Genomic DNA, 17,411 nt, shown 5'->3' with positions numbered 1-17,411 from the left:
AATATTTTATATTATGGATAAATGGGGCTGTTGGCAAATCTGAACCTGCAGCTCAGTAGCAAAGGAAGAATTCTGATGTTTAACAAAATAAAAAAATCTCATCTTGGCAAATAGTTGCAAAGATTGGCTAAATAAACACTGTAGGAGAAAAGGTGTGGAAGAGATGTCTGACTTAGGTTATAGTCTTCTAACTCTTGTTTTTTAAATTTTGAAACACATATCCCAGATACACATTGCATGGAGAGCCAGTTTGCATTATTTTTTAGTCTACCTCTGCTTAACGATGTCTCATTGAACTTTATTTACAAATTGTTACAAACTTTATTTATAAATAGTTACAAATGCCTAGTTTCTTTTAATGTATTATCTTGGCTTGATCCTAAATGCCTCTGCTTTATTCCAGGGAGCCTTTCATCATTCTCTCAGGAGGCTTGTCATATGACACTGTAGGAAGAAGACCCTGTTTAACAGTTATGCACGGGAAAAGTACTGCTGTGCTAGAAATGGATTATTCTATTGTTGATTTTCTAACCCTCTGTGAAACACCATATCCTAATGGTAGGCTCTGTAAAGATTTTTGCCAGTGCTTTGACCTCATACCTTTGGAGTTTTATCCCATCAGAATTTTCTTTACTATTGCCTTTCTGTTTTATCTCTGGGGACCAGACTGCAGCAGCAACATCTCTTATCCCTATCGTCTGAAGTATGTTTTACTTCTCAAAGCATCATAATAGAATAGTTCTTTATAAACCTTATTTTGCTTCTAGAAGAATGCTGATTACTGTTTGCATTGTTTTCCTTTTTTTTTAAATCCCAAAAGCATGTGCAGACATTTTAAGCTGCAGTTACAGCAGCAGATGCATTCATCAGGATTTGTTTAAGCACATGAGATCTTTCCAGTCAGTGCTAAATCTTGATTAGCATTTGTTAAGTAATCTTAACTTTTAGTCACTTTATTTCTTCCATATTCACATGAAGGTTACTAATCTGTAATCTCTTCTGCAGAAAAGGATTTTTAATAATTTAGGTAGTCGCTCCAGACTAATAGTAGTATATTGCTGATAACTTCAGTGTTTTTAGCTGTCAGTTGCCATCACAGTATGTCAAGCTGCTTAGCTCAAGACTCGAGGTCTGCATGAAAGGTGACAAGATAAACTTTGGAAAGTCTTTCAGTTTTCTTATTTTAGTGTCAAGTCAGCTGTCTTTTAATCTGTGTTGTAAGCAATTAGAATTTAAACCCCATTGAATATGAGGCAAAACAATTAGGGGGTGGGAGGATGTTATTGTTCAGTAATTGGCACTCTCTCTAAAAATACTGCTTGTACAGGTTCCTCTGCATGTTCCTTTTCCTGTTGTTTGAGCTGTTTAAATGGTTCTAGAAAATTGGAGCAGACTTGAGAAGATTGAACTAAGGGGGAGTGTCGCTCCTCCAAACTTTGAGTATTCAGGGGAGCGAGTGTATGAAATATCTTCAGAAACTGTCGTCATTGGAGTGACTTTTCTGTTCTTGACTGATAAAGTGCACTTTCTTTGGGCTGCCCACTCAAGAACTGTATTCACCAGTAAGTAATTTCTTTCTTGTTTTCAGACTTTCAGGAACCGTATGCTGTAGTTGTTCTCCTAGAAAAGGACTTAGTGCTGATTGACCTTGCACAAAATGGGTAAGAATTTTGTGTAGTCTTTTTAATCATTGACTGCAGTGATCAGCCATAGTACCTCCCTGTCCAGAACATAACATTTAATAAATTATTAATGAGTTTTCTTCAGCACAACTGAGCTTAGATTTTTGAGGAGGGAAGCAGGGCAAATAACTGTTCAGATAAGCCAGGTAACTTTGTTGGACATTGAGTGTTGGTGTCACTGCATAGATATTTGCTGATTTTTATTGCCAAATAAACTGCTGTGTTGTTTAAAGTAACTCAATACTAATGCAATAAATATCATATACTTAAAATTAGAATAGTAACATCTACTCCCTGGTTTACTGCTATGGTAAGAGGTTGCTTTTGTCAAGGGCTTTGAAATTAGTATAGGCAGTAGCAACTGTCTGTTAAAAAAAATATTTCCTCTATACCAAAAGAATGTAAACTTAGTCTTAGTGTTCTGCTTGTGTTCTGAATTTAAAAAAAAAAATTAAAAATTAGATTAAAATTCTTTCCCTTTCATCCATTCAAGGTACCCTATATTTGAGAATCCCTATCCTTTGACTATACATGAATCTCCGGTTACCTGTTGTGAATATTTTGCTGATTGTCCTGTGGACCTCATACCTGCACTCTATTCAGTTGGTGCTCGACAGAAACGTCAAGGTTACAGTAAGAAGGTACAGCATCTAGTGCATGCATCTGTGTTTGAAAATACTTAAAATCAGCAGCTCTAAAAACCACGACCTGCCATCGTAAGACCAAAGTTCCATTGTACTCATTGTCCTGTTTTTGACAGTAGCTAATAGCAGATGCCAAGGGAGGATGTCGTGTATGTCAGTTCTATAGTTTACGCTTTTCTGATGTTCTCCCACGAATTACCGTATCACTGGAAGCAAAGGGACTTCTTAGAGCAAGGGTCTTGTTTATTGCTCTTATTGATTTTTCTTTTTTTTCGCATTTTTTTCCTCTGCAGTGGATATGTCTCATTACTTTTTGAAGTCATGTGAAATACTGAAATCTGCAGTAATTTCCGTTTTAATTTTGCACTATATGATATTCTCTTCCTCAGTGTATTTGTTAATCTTCCAGGAATGGCCTATCAGCGGAGGCAACTGGGGTTTAATCACTCAGAGCTATCCAGAGATAATTATTACAGGGTAAGTGACACCAGAATGTGGTAATAACTTTCTTGGCTGATTAAGTAGAAGTGAGAATATTTTGTTCCTCTTACAGAAGACAATGTTCTAAGGGTGGATTGAATGATTTAAGAAAATATGTTCACCAGACAAGTCATTTGCATAATCTTGAGATGTTTACAAGAAAGTAAAGCAAAGTATAGAAGATAAAATAGGAACAAAATGATATCAGGTGTTTTACAGGGATTATTATTATGAAGTGGTATTGTGATTATGCATACTTGCTGTCAGTATAACCTGGATGAAACTCAACTTTTACTGTTAAACTTTTGGAAAATAGCCGAGTAGTGTTTTAAAGAGTAGGAAGTCCATTAAATAGTTAATTTCTCAAAGGTAAGCCAAATTCTTTTATTTCAAAAAAAGACTACCAAATACTTAAATCTGTTTTGATCTCTTTTGAGACTGATTCTTCTAATACAACTCTAAGCAACATAAGCAGAATTTAGTTTATAACTGTGCAGTGCATCACTGAAAGTGAGAGCACTGCTGAGTTTTGTAGAACAAGCTATTAGGCCTAATGAGTATTACTGTCACTTTGTACTACATATTACAGAGACTTTGGGAGACAGTCCTGAAAAAATCTCATCATCTGATTCTGAATTTCAGGGATAAATAAACAAGCTAGGTGACTCATTTACACTCAAATACAAATTTAGGCATCCCCTTCACAAGTGTCACTCCAAATAAAGGATACCTTACCATGTGCTGTTTTTTTAAAGATATAGCAAACTGCTTATGGGAAATGCAGGTAACTGAAATTAATATTTAAAATGGTAATCTAGTATTAGTACAGTGGAATTTCAGGGAGTTAACCTCAAAATGTGTTTTGTTTTTTAAACCACTCTGTCTGAAGTAATGGGGGCATACGTTTGTAAAATATCTGCTCTCAATAGATTATGAAAATAAAGAATGACAAAAATAGGATGTTAACCGTGTATGTTCTAATCAGTAGCAAAGAGATCTAACACTCCAACTAACCATTTTACCATCTTATTATTTTTTTTTAATATTTCATAGGCATGCTGATGGGTCAATCAAGTTTTGGGATGCCTCGGCAAGTAAGTGTTTTCAGCAGAGATTTTTTTTTTTTTTTCCTATGCACTAGGAGTTTTCTAAACTTACTGTCTTTAATAGACTGTAATTGCAGACTAGTCATTCTCATTATTTCCTGCCTAATACAGAGTCAGTAATTCTGTAGGAAACTTTGATATAAAATTAAAATTATTTCTTGGTTAATTGTTTCACTGTTTCTGCTATCATAATGAAGATGCACTTGTAGTCCAAGGACCAGCTAGAATGGAAGAGTTCTAAAATTTTTTAGAAGCATGTTATTGAGCATAAAAATATGACAGGCAACTGCATTCATTTTTAGCGCAATTTAATTGCAGTAAGTTATTTCAGTCTTTTTAGACTGGAGAGAGGCATGTGTTTGTAAGACATCAGCTCTCCATAAATTACAGTATCTAAAAATGAGAATTGGAACCAGTAGTAGTTTGTGCTAATAAAATAATCTAGGCATTTGTGAAGAAAGGGAGGAGAACAGTAGAACAAAGACACTTTGGAATTGAACAGGCCTGAAGAGTCTGATAATGTTTTACATTCCAGTTCAAGGGTAAATTGCATCTGATGGTCCATGCAGCTAACAGTGAGAAATGCAGCAAGAACTCAAATCGGAATGGACTACACAGTTAGATGTTTTAATTAATCTAGTTCTGACTAGCCTTACTCTTGGTACTTAAAAGATCTCTGAAGCAATGTTGGAATCATCATCAGTTGACTTTGAAAACTTGTGGAAGACTGGTGAGATTCCAAAATGCTAAGGCGTGTGTGGGTTTGAGAGGGACCAGATGCAATGTATATGTTTAAAAAAGTGGGAGGAGGAGTATTTGGAGTGTTAGGTATCTTTAATTTTGCTTTGCAGTGGAGGTGGAACCTGGGAGAGAAAGGGGGGAGCGGATGAATGGACCACCAAACCAGATTGATTCTGTGTGCTTAATTCTCTTCAGCATAGATCTAGCAGAAAGTGATTCTGTTAACAACCTTTAGTTTTACTAAAACAGATAAATCTGTTAGGGAGAAACTGCAATGATCCTGAATCTTGATTTTAAAAGTTTTAAATTGCTTCAATAGCACAGTCTTCCAGATAAATGAGGGAAGTGTGATTCAGCTGAAATCTCTGAAAAACAGAAGAGGAGAAAGGATGCTATAAATGAAATTTTCCTAGTTATATGATCAATATTTGTTGTGGTGATTTGGGCTGTTGACTGGAGAATATGCCTGTGAAGTTTGAAAGCAACTCAAAGACAGTTGAAAGAAAATGCAAGGAAGAATTGGAATTACAATTGAATATCATGTTGCTAATTCTTGAATAGCATCCAAGACAGTTATTTAAATGTAGGATAAATTATTTACATTCATAACTTATATTCCATGTAGGTCTAATGCATTGCAGTGTCATTACTGCCCAAAAATATCATTGGGACAAATAAGTGGAAGCATCTATAAAGCAAGCATGAAGTAATTATTTCACAGTTTAAAACCAGTGAGGCCTCACTAGAGCAGTTCTAGGAAACCTAATATCAAGAAGAATGTGCAGTGATAAGAGCGCAATGCTTTTAAATGATCAGGCAGGACTAAATAAAAATTGGAGGAACTAGGGCTGTGAGGTTGGAGAACAGAGGTGGGAGGCTGTAGATTTGGAGTGCTGTAAGGAGAAAGGAGCTTCACTTTCTCTGCCAGAGATAGGCTTGTGGGTACAGTGTATGTAACTAGATGTTACCGTTACAAAAAATCTCCTAAGTATAGTAGTTAAGCCTTGAGAAGGTGCAAGGGCTTAAATTATACCTGAAGCTTGGTATATGTCTCAAATGAAGAGTGGTGGTGTTTATCTGGGGCGGAAGGAAGGCTTGTGAGTTTTTTGGTGGTTTGAGTTTTTGTGTATTTGTTTGGTTCGTGCTAACAAATCCTGCATTGGGCAAGTGGTGCACTGCATGGGCAGAGTCTGCACAGATATTCAGTGCTTCTACTCTGCCCTCTTTGGTTGAATATAGTGACTTTTATCTATGAAGTTTCTAAATTAAAAAAAGAGAAAAATACCTGTTTACATCAAAACTAATTTTTATCTCTCTACTTTGTTCCTAGTAACACTGCAAGTACTCTATAAGCTAAAAACAGCCAAAGTATTTGAAAAATCACGGAATAAAGATGACAGGCCAAACACAGATATAGTAGATGAAGATCCATATGCTATTCAGATCATCTCATGGTGTCCAGAAAGTAGAATGCTGTGCATAGCTGGAGTTTCTGCACATGTCATTATTTACAGGTTCAGCAAGCAGGAAGTGACAACAGAAGTCATTCCGGTAATTATAGCTCTTTTTAGTGTTGTAGGTTTTACCTATAATAAGACTGTAGTAGCATTTTACTACTTCATTGTCTTTCATTTTATTAGTGAAATGGACAGAAATAATTGCTGTAAAACAAGCACGTGTGTGCCTGTGGAGGAAAAGTAATAAATTATAAAATTCAGCAAATGTGGAAGTTGTGCATGAAGATTTCTCAGATTTTGCAGCCAGTAGTAGTTCTTTTTCTATCTACCAAAGCAAATAGTGGCTCAAAACTTGACTATATCAAAGGTAAAATGAAAATGGAAGTGAATGAGATGTGGTGTTGAAGGATTTGCAAAGCATTTAAGGAGTTGATTCCTTCTATGTTTTTTTTTTTTTCTTCCCCTTGATTCCTAATAGTCACCATCTGTCTTGACGAAACTTACGCAGTATGCAGAGCTAAAAGAGCAGAAACATGCCAGGCATGCCCAGCGGTCTGTTAAGGACTTTGCTGTGTCCTGGTTTATTCTGTATAAGATAACAATGACAAGTTCTATTACAAGAGCCTTATCTGAATGCATGAGCTGAAAGCTAACCTGAAGCTATTTAATTGTAAAATGTTGTATGTTATGATAAAGCATTAATCATAATGTAGTTGGGTTTATCGCCTCCCCTGCCCCTAATCTGCCCCCTTTTGGATAAGTCTCAGTTTAAGGAGATGATGTGTGGGTTTTTTTCCCTTCTGGCACTTACTTACGTACAAGTACGTTCCTTTCTGAGGGAACAATTTTTCTATATGCTTTTTACAAATCAGCCCCTAGCAAACTATTCTTTAATACTAGGAATGCTTTTACAAAAATACCATATAGTTTTTTTGTTTCAGTATATGAGTTAAGTTCTATTTTGCAGATATTGAGAATAAAACAGTGGAAAACCTTAATGCTGCACCACAACACTAATAATGTTACAGATCAAGTAGAACGAAATCTGAAGTCATGGTGAACTTACAGATCCTTACAGTGCATGGTCCAGTTCAGTGTGACATCAAACATTGAAATAAGTCCGATGTGTGCAGTGCTACAGCAGTATAAATTGTAGCTGTCTATATGCCTTCAGTTCTTTTAGCATTCCTGAACCACATAAAGCAAGTCATCTCTATAACTGAGAATTTACGATGTGCACAGAGTGATAATTTTAACATGTCTTGTAGCCAGTATTTAGTGTCTTCCCAATATTAAGCAGGAGAGTTTCCAATATTGGAAAGAGATTAGGTTTTCAAGTTTTAGCAGTCTTCAGATAGTCTGTAGTAGTTAGTATGACTCTCTGTTTCTGAAGATGACATGTTTAAGTTACACTGTTTAATAAACTACTGTTATGTTTTGAAAGATGGAAAAGCCCTGGGATGTCACTTTTATCACTAGTATCGTAGAATTATAGATTGCGGTTAACTTCATTTGCACTTCGTTTAGTTTCTGTCTAGCTTTTCTAAAGACAGTTTACTGATTTTTATTTTTTTTACTTTGATTTACAGATGCTGGAAGTACGTCTGTTGTATGAAATAAATGATGTTGAATCTCCAGATGGTGAGCAGGTGCCACCTTTACCAACTCCAGGCACAGGTTCCAATCCTCAGTCCGTTGTTCCCCAGTCTCATCCATCTACTAGTAGCAGTTCATCTGATGGACTTCGTGATAATGTCCCATGCTTAAAGTAAGTACATTCGGTTGTACTTCAGTTTGAAAACTTACAAAAATGTTATGTGAATATATGAACTTTGATATTAATACAGAATTGGCAGTTAGTGAAAATGCTTTCTTTTTAAAGTAGCATTTTCCAAACACCTGAAAGCTGAGTTTGATTTTAAGAAATTCATATTGCAATTTTAATTTCTTTAAACTTCATAAGCTGATTTTAAAAAAAAAAAAAAATTCTAAAAATTCTTACCTTATGACTGCTGCCTGCTTTAGGGAACTTTGACATAAGATTATTACAGATGCTCATTCTTTAGATCAAACATTTTCAATAGCAGCAATATAGTTACTTTAAAATCCTACTGTCCATTGAAATAAATAGGCAACTTTAATATTTTGTGGCTTTCCTTATCTTTAGGCCAAGTATGTCTGAATAGATTCCATCTTAATTTTCCAGAGCCTTAGCTTTTTAGAACCAGATCAAAAGCAATGAAAACGATTACAGATGACTGAGGGAGGTAACTTTCTTTAGGCTTCTTTTTTTTTTTTTAATAACTGTCCAAGGGAACTGCTTTGTGTTTTGGGAACAGGAAACAGAATTAAACGTTCCCCTCTCATTGATCTTCATTTTGCATACCTCATAGTGTTTGCAGTATAGGCTTCTGACCACTTTTCAGATTTTTTTGTTGTTTTTTTTAAAATTTTTAAATATGAGGTTTTTTCCTTAAGGTTCTTCATGTGTGAACTTTTACTTATTAGAGAAAGGAAAGTTAAAAGACAGATGTGTTTTTTACACTTCTACGGAAGTGTAGTGTGAGGCTTCTGGAACTGTGAATCATAAACTGGTCGGAAGGGACCGTATCTAGTTCCAAACCTCCTCTGCCATGGGCTTGGAAACCTCCCACAACTCTCACCCCAGGTTGCTCAAGCCCCATCCACCCTGGCCTTGAACAGTTCCAGGGAGGGGACATCAGCACCTTCTCTGGTTGAAAACCATAGGCCCTTTCCCTGTCACCATGTGCCCTTGTAAAAAAAACCCTCTCCAGCTTTCCTCTAGGCCCACTTCAGGTGTTTAAAGGCCTTATTTCTTTATAGAATATATTCCTTATTTCCTTATATGTATTTCCTTAGTGAATGTACGTTGAACTTCATTTTCAGATGTAAAATTAAGATATGTATGTATTTCTTGTTTTCTGAAGTTTTAGGGTCTCAACTGGAATTTTAATTCTTAGAGTGCATCCATCCAGAAAATAACTAATTTTGATGGTATTTTCTCTGGGTGGGAGTTCTTATACCTTATTGGTTGTACTAAGTTGCAGAAGTGTCTTTCTAAAGAAAACTGAACAGAGTAGAAAAATTTGAAAATTGTGAATTCTTATAAAATATTGGCAAACCAAAATATGTATTGATGAGAATGAATGGTTAAGATAAGGCAAATTCAGTAACCAACGGAGCTTATGTTCTGTGTAACTTCTTTCACCTTTAAAGATGAGAAAGACCTAATCTTTTCCACAGGATGTTCACAGTTGGTTCATCAGCATGCATACAAAATCTTTCCCGAATTCTCAATTTCCACATTCCCAGGTTCATTCCATACTACTGATCTACCATTACAATAATTTACCTTGCTTTAACATTTCTTTTCCACCATATCATTAGCTTTTTGTTTACATTTGTCTCAGTACATCATGGTTCTGTTTACCTTTTCCATACACTTCTTGCATATGCACCACCCTTCCATTCTTTTAATCAGAGTTCTAGGAAATCTGAAAAGAGCAACACCTTCCTTCTACACACTGACTGCCTTTGCCTATTCAATGCAGCATGCTAATGCTGTTATTCCTTGCTCTGAAGAGGGGAGAAATAAAGTATTTGTGATCATTGCTCAATTAATTCTCAATTAGGTAATGAATCAAAAGAAGCATATGACCAGTTCTAATCTGTTTATTTCTGGTTGCTTTTATGTGTTTGTGGCTTTTTGTTTGGTTGGGTTTTTTGCAATTTTCCAACTTTCTGAAGTCCAGTGCTTGTAGAATTTAATGAATTCTGACCTCATAAGGAAAAACTTAAGACTGTGGAGAGTCATAAAAATAAGGCATGTTTTGTTTACTTTGCAGAGTTAAAAATTCTCCTCTCAAGCAGTCTCCAGGCTACCAAATTGAACTAGTTATCCAGCTAGTGTGGGTGAGTGGAGAACCTCCTCAACAGATAACCAGCTTAGCAGTTAACTCGGCATATGGCCTGTAAGTATATTCTATACAGTTTGTTCATTATTCTGTTAAAGTAGTTTAAAATTACCTATTAAATTTTAAGTCTCCATTTGCGTTTGCAAGAGCTGTACAGCAGCACAAGAGAGGCAGTCTCCTGTGTTAAGAGATTTAAGTCATGGCAGATCCTGGTGATGCTTACATAAGAAAACAAATCAGCGTCGCTCTTCCTCACCTGGCACTGTGCAGCCAACAATGTGTCATTTAAGGTTCTGTCAGATTCTACTCGGTGTCAGGTTTTTTTACAAGATAACAATTAAACAATACTGCATTCAAACACAGTAATTTATAAATAAATGTAATTTGGGATAGTTCATAAAGATTAGGAAGCCTTGTAGTGCTGAACAGCAACAAATGCCCATATAAAACTTTACATTTAATTAGCACTATCTTTCCTTCCACTTCTCTTTTTCCAGAGTAGTTTTTGGAAACTGTAATGGTATTGCTATGGTTGATTACCTCCAGAAGACAGTGCTCTTGAATCTAGGCACTATTGAACTGTATGGCTCCAATGATCCTTATCGCAGGGAGCCAAGATCTCCCCGAAAAACTCGGCAACCATCTGGAGGTGAGTAACCCAAGACTTGTTCTAACCAACTGTGCCTTTCTTCTGAGCTTATCTGGACCCACTAGGTCATATTCTTTGAATTTCAAGCATGCTTCTTCTCTGTTGTGATTTCATCGTTTCTTCTTGATCAGCCCCTGACGTTATTATTGCAGGTTTGGTACTTATTGTTTCTTTACACTGTTGCCTGGTGGAATCTACTGATCCTTGATATCATTACTTAATTTTCAGTGTAATGTATGTTTGAAGAAAAAGCAGATAGGAAAGCGCTATCTATGTGAATAGATATAAGTATACATGTGCAGTGGATTTATGTAGTTTTATGAGATTTTTAGCTTAACACAGCATGAAGAAGTAGAAATATCCTGTTATTTCTGATAAACCTAGTACCCATATCGCATGCTTGTGTAAACCTAGTAGTGTTCTCAGATGGCCAGCGTATCTGCTAATATCTTTTGGCTTCCTGTTTTAAACTTTGACTAGAAATGTCCCTGATAAGCTAAAGCATGTTATGTTGTGTATGCTATTGTGTTAAGCTTGAGAGGAAGCCTTTAATTTAAATGAACCAAAAAACCTTCCAAATACCAACTGGTGAAATAAATCTTTGAAAAAAGAACTTTGATTTAAGAATACACTGAAGAAGGTTTTTCATTTACTACTGAGGAGAAAAGGGACTTTTCAGTCAAAATGCCAAGGTTTTTATTGCCAAAAAGAAAACTTACCATTTTAAATTCTTTTTCTCTGTAGTGGATACTTTTAACTTGGAAAACTGCTAAAGGCAGAATGATAAACAATGTCACTTCTGTCCCAAATAGTTATATTTTTTATAAGAAATAAACTGTTCCAAAAACTTCTTCATGTTCTAATGTTGGTTGCTTTATTTTAAGAGACCAAGAATAAAGTCCAGGTAAGTTTTTTAGGTACTATTTTTAGTCAAATGCAAATTAATGCTCTAAGATGTATTTTAGGAAGTCACTGGTTTGATCAAGTTCCAGTTAGCACCAGTCAGCTTACTTCAGCTGAGGAAACTGACATAAAAATCTTTAATGTAGAACAGAATATACAGAATTGGTTTCTTGTCAGATAAAATATTTTCATCTAATAAATAAAGCAGTATTTAAAAAATTAGTTTGAGAGAAATATCTTTACTAGTTGACTGTCCTAATTCCTCTTGGGAGTAAAGAACTTAAATTCTCTATCAAGCATTTAGATTGTAGATTTCCTTTTGGGATGTTTAAACATTACTTACTTTGTTTCCTTGACTTCTGTTATTTTTATGTATTGGATCCGCACAACTGAGTTATGTCTCTAAGATGTTCATGAATGAAGTGCTTTTTGCTCATCCATATAACTGTTACATGAAATCATGTAATTCTTTTTCATCTTACATTTTAATGCTAATGATCTGCATGGCAAGAGCGTTTTATAAACCCGGTTATACAAGTTCGTCTGCTGGCTTTTCTGTCTCAAATGTACTGTTAGTGTCTCCGTCTTCCCTCTTCTCATTGCTTCATAAAGGTATGCTGACTGTGGCTTCTTGCATGTGCGGCCTTTCTAACTTATATTCAGAGTCTGTGAAAAAGCTTCGCACCTCTTATATAAGTAAGTCATCTCATGGCAGTAAAATATTTTTGAGCATCTAATTCTGATTCTTTTCTGTTAGTTCACTCACCGTAACTATTTCTCCTAGTCCATTTTAAGTAATTCTTTTACGTTTAGAAACTGATTTTATTCCATCATGTATTTCTTGTTCATAGCATCTTTCAAAGAAACTTGAAGGAATAAAAATAAAATGTAATAGTTTCTGTATTTTGTGGTTTTAAAATAAATAAATACCAAAATAAAAAGATCCTATCTCAGCAGAAGTTATAGCTGTCTACAGACCTGAGACCTTACTCTCCAAACGTAAGTGTTATTTTGAGATCTGAGGCTAGAAGTTGCCATTGCTTAGTCCCCCTTCTGGCATAAAAAGCTTCAGAACTCTAGTGTTAGGTTATTATTAATAATAATCTTAATGATATGTAATGTAGAAGATGGTTGTTTACAAATGAAAATTTACTTCTACAAAGCTGTTGATAGGGATTAAGAGTGGATGTGTTTTGTGTATTGCACTGCCTTGTGGGGTTTCCAAGCAGTTTTGAAATTCAGGCACCTATATGAGGGAGGTAGCTCATCAGAATCCTGATTTATCTGGAGGCTTTTCTGACTTATTCTGTCATTCAGAGCATCCAAGATCTTGGAGAACGTAATACTGATTTTTAGAAGTGTAATGTTGTCCCTTTTCTTAGAATACCAGTTTTCAACAGCCTTTTGGCAGAGGTAGGTAATCTCACCCCCTTTTTAATTGTAAGGGGAGTAGAATAAAACTAAGCTAAGGAAAGAATGACCTGGAGTTAAAAAATAATAAGAACAATAATAGAAAAAAAAATGAGATTGTGGTCCAATTATGTCAGTTCTGCTACTTTTCCCCGCAACAAGAAAAAATAAATTCATCTCGGAGAGGGTAGTCTCAATAGTCAAATACTGCTGTGTATATAGTTTTCCATCCTCTGCTGCCAAGGGAGAAAGGAAGATAGACATAAAAGAATGCCTATAACTTAAGATGATAAAGATCCTGGTTTTCAGTTCTGTAAAGCATCCTTATTTTAATATTTTTCTATGACTAAGATATTTGCAACTACTGTACAGCTCTAAAAACCTTCAGAAAGTATTAGCACTTAATTTCTAAATCTTCCTAGAACAAGTGCTTATGTATTTAATGTGGTTATTTTAGAGAAACTGAGTATATTTCCCATTATTGTTGAGACAACCACAATTTATTTAAAAAAAAAAAAAACAAACAACAAACAGATCATAGCTTATACATGCATTTGGGCAAGTTCTTAACTAGTTTTATTAAGTTCAGGTTCAGACAGCATGGAACAGAGCAGCATTTTTTGGCAAAACCGCAGTTGTATTATTGGCACGAGATTGGCAGAACCGAAGATGAAATTATTTCAGTATAGAGGGCAGTAGGAAAACCTTGTTACCTGGTATTCGACAATGCCATAGGTGTTGCCCAAAAAAGGCAATAAGAATTGGTCCTTCATTATTACAAACCCTCTTGTTCTGTATTTTCCAGCATGAAACATGTATTTAATAGATCATCAGCATCTGCTTACATAGTTTTTAAAATTTAGTAAATAGCGTGTCCCGATTCAACCAATGGAACATTTAAAAAGACTTTTCTTTAAAGTTTGTAGTATAAGAGTTACAAATCTTCTAAAATATGAATGGAAATGCGAGTTTTTTCCTCTTCGCTTGTGTTGCAAGAATGTGATGTATGTTTCTGTCATCTTATTTTTTCTACTCAGAAAAGAAATTCAGATTCCCGCCTTAAAGCAGCATCTATTTAGAGACAAGGCTCTCTACACTAGCTAGACTGTAAACTGTCATTTCAGGCTAGCTCATCAGATACAAGCTCCCAGTTGGGTTCGTGTTTTGGAATTTATCAGTGATTCATACCAGGTATATTACTCACATGTTTTGGGTGGCAATTTATAGTTTGTGAAGCATGCAGTATACGTGTTTTGTGAAGGCCTGCTAGACAGTGTCATCAGGTGCTTGTCAAGGATAAAGAAAAAGTCAGCTTTTGCCTTCAGATGGTAGTAGTGTGGGGGGAAAACAATTTTGACCAAATGTTGAAAGACATAAAATGTGTAAGTAAAAGCTTTATAGTGTGATGAAAACTCAATACACAGTGGAGGCTTATACTGTTCAGAGACCTTTGCTTGAAAGACTGCTAAATGTGACAGGAGCTATTCAAAACATCAGTATTTGTACCGAAATATCAAATTATTTGTAGTTTTATGACTAAACATCAAAATTCACATCTGTGTTTGGTTGTGGGTTTTAGGTTTTTTATTGCTTAGTTACTTAAGTTCACATAGGACACCAGTCTTACCTTTTTTGCAGTTTAGCATTAGTGGGACTTAGAAGCTTCTGTGACTTCTCACCTAGCACAATACAACTTTTTGTACGTTAGTATGTCTTAGTTCTAGCAAAGGCAGTTTAGGGTACTGACAGAATAAAAGCAATTCTTGCATGCATGTGACTTCTTTTTCATATATCAAAAGCCTTTTTTTGAATGTAATCTACAAGGGATTCAGAACTGAGGTTGAGTTGAACCTGAAGAAAATACATGACTAGAACTCTTTTGGGGGTTGTTTATTCTTGTTGTTTTCCCTATCCCCTTTCTTGTTGAACTGGATCTGGACATGAGCTATTTGAACTCCTAACGTAAGAATAAATTAAACTAGACTAGTGTTAGCTGTGGCTACGCCAAGTCTGGAACTGAATCACAAGGACTGATTGCTGTGTTTGGGGATTTTCTTCAACTCTGTTTTTCAAGTTAATTCCTTTTAATTCTAACTTACACATCTTTGTAGCAAGGTAGTTCTTTCTGTAATGTTTAATGAGGCTAGTTTCCAGTCAAGTAGTGATTTCTTCAGAGCCAGATCTGCCTAAAACTGATGTGAAAAACTGACAAATATCTTGTGAAACTGACTTTATACATTAGTTAATTTCAATTGTAATTCTAGAGAGCTTTTAATGCAGCATAGTAATTTTTGTCTTTAATGATAGTGTTTGATTATTTTTTTAATCATTTTTGGAGTTTTCAAATTTCTTGCTAGTGGAGTTCAGAGAGGTAAGCTTTTTAGCTTATTAGAAGGGCACTTTTCCATATATTTGTGTTCTAGCAGGTTGTAATCTTTGCAGTTCTGAAACAGAAGTTCTTGGATCGATTTACTTTTGTAATCCATAGCAATTTTCACATACTCAAACTGGCAACTTTTCCAGGAGAGCTGTGTTACTGCCAGTGTGCACACTGCTGTCAGGGTACCTGGGGTATGAAGATGAACAGTTGTACCCCACCAGTTTCTTCTTTTCATTGGTTGTGGACAGACCCTCATACTTCACAGACGTAACTCAGTTTGTTCTTATTCTCTGCTTCGTTTATTTACTAATACAGTCATAGAAAAAATATTTTTATCTATTCCTGTCCCTTCTGCCTCTTAAATAGTAGCAGTGATGGCCATGCTTAGATTTCCAAGGCTTATGTGCCCCAATGATTGTCATAAATGCACACTTTTTAGTGAGATATATCATACCTAATGCATAAAATCAATGCATAGGTTTACAATTAGAGAATGCTTGGGAGGGGGTTCTCTTGGTTCAATTGATCAGAGTTACTCATTAAGATGTATATTAGTCAAATCATAGCCTCAAGACTACTTATGGAAAAGTCAAGTGTGCAGGTGTTTGACTTGATTCTTGGCTAAAGACTATTCCTGTCAGTGCAGGAATTTTCATAGGAAGACTAGTGTCAGAAGTTGAACTCTTCCTATGAAGATGAAGAATTTAAATATTTATGGGAAAGAGGATACTAAGTTCCTGAACTGCATGTTTGGATCTGTTCAGTTTAGTTCCTGAAGGACAATGAACTAGAAACACAATTATTTCTAAAAGCACAGTACAGGCTTGTCCTTCCAGCACTGCTACTAGCTAAAACTTGTATTGCTTATTGACAGAGCAACACCTGGAGTTTTGAAAAATCTTTTTACATAACACTGTCTAGTACAAAATATTTAGACTCTCAGGCATATTTAAAAATCTGGTGCTTTCAGAGGTCAGCTCATACTTTCTTAGGGAATATGTACCACATTGATACCAGAATGTTTGTTTGTTTGTTTGTTTGTTTACTGATGAATAAATTGTTTTGGTTTTATCTCCTGTGTAGTGGAAAGGCATAGCTTCCACCTGAGATTTCACCATACATTTTAGAATTGAAATCAATTCCTGGACTGTTGTTAAGTGTAGGCTTAACCAAAACTTACAGTCATTTGACAATATCACTCATAGTCATGGAGTTCTGAAACTTATGATATGCAAGCTCTTAATAATCTTTAAAAAAGACTATTTTGTATAAAAACTGTGAATGCAACATAATTTTAATATTTTCCACATTGGTAAGATATTTAAGGAGAACCTTTTTTTACTTTAAATGATTAACTTCTGGTTTAGTATTTAGAAATTTTAAAGCTTTCATAGAAGAGTAGTGCTGTTCCCTTTTTTCCTTCTGTTAACAGATGCATACAGATGTACTAGTGAAAGTGTAGCATACAGCTGTGTAGACAGGTTTTGCATGTGCAAGCCCTTGTTGCCTTAGCCATTACCATTATACCTCTCAAGCTTTTTCACTATTTGAAATATTTGTGTGCATGCAAAATCCTTTCATTTTAACAAATATTTCATAACTATAACTGTTCAATATTACATGTTTGTTGCATTAGTATCACGTCATGAGATTTTTGAAGGAAAACTATTAAAAACCTAAAGCAACACACCTATCAGTAGGGTAAAACTAACCTGTCTCAGGACGGTCTAAAGATTCATTACTAGTCTTAAAATATCAATAAAACTCACTTTTCTTGACTGTAGGAAGTCTTCACAGCAATTTCTTGTTAAAGGAAAACAGAAAAATATCTTGTATGTTTCTAGTTAATGCTATGCAATAATATTTAGGACCCTTACAATGCAATTTCTGTCTTTAGCGGGGAAGCATGCTATGTTTTATTTCCTTGATGAAAGTAGAAGGAATGAACTTTTAGATATTAACATATTGCAGCTTTTCAATTTATTTGATTTGACAATGTAAAAATTTAGTGAAATTCCTCCATA

At 35.2% G+C, this 17,411-nt stretch overlaps 1 protein-coding gene across 1 annotated transcript in view; it reads left to right on the top strand.

Moving 5' to 3' along the window:
- The window catches only part of STXBP5 (syntaxin binding protein 5 (tomosyn)), a gene marked incomplete at its 5' end in the record, with an annotated part of 44,116 nt that overhangs the window by 3,119 nt on the left and 23,586 nt on the right, over positions 1–17,411 (top strand). Inside the window, 9 exons of the mRNA XM_009869464.1 lie at positions 404–558; positions 1,589–1,661; positions 2,176–2,323; positions 2,736–2,803; positions 3,860–3,900; positions 5,984–6,204; positions 7,700–7,878; positions 9,977–10,102; positions 10,543–10,694. Of these exons, the coding sequence (XP_009867766.1) occupies positions 404–558; positions 1,589–1,661; positions 2,176–2,323; positions 2,736–2,803; positions 3,860–3,900; positions 5,984–6,204; positions 7,700–7,878; positions 9,977–10,102; positions 10,543–10,694 (1,163 nt within the window). The remainder of the gene's footprint in view (positions 1–403; positions 559–1,588; positions 1,662–2,175; positions 2,324–2,735; positions 2,804–3,859; positions 3,901–5,983; positions 6,205–7,699; positions 7,879–9,976; positions 10,103–10,542; positions 10,695–17,411) is intronic.

The sequence above is a fragment of the Apaloderma vittatum genome, unplaced genomic scaffold (genome assembly GCF_000703405.1).
Source record: "Apaloderma vittatum isolate BGI_N311 unplaced genomic scaffold, ASM70340v1 scaffold3475, whole genome shotgun sequence".
NCBI lineage: Eukaryota > Metazoa > Chordata > Aves > Trogoniformes > Trogonidae > Apaloderma > Apaloderma vittatum.
The sequence above is the reverse complement of the archived record's forward strand: the minus strand, read 5'-3'. Positions and strand labels throughout refer to the sequence as shown.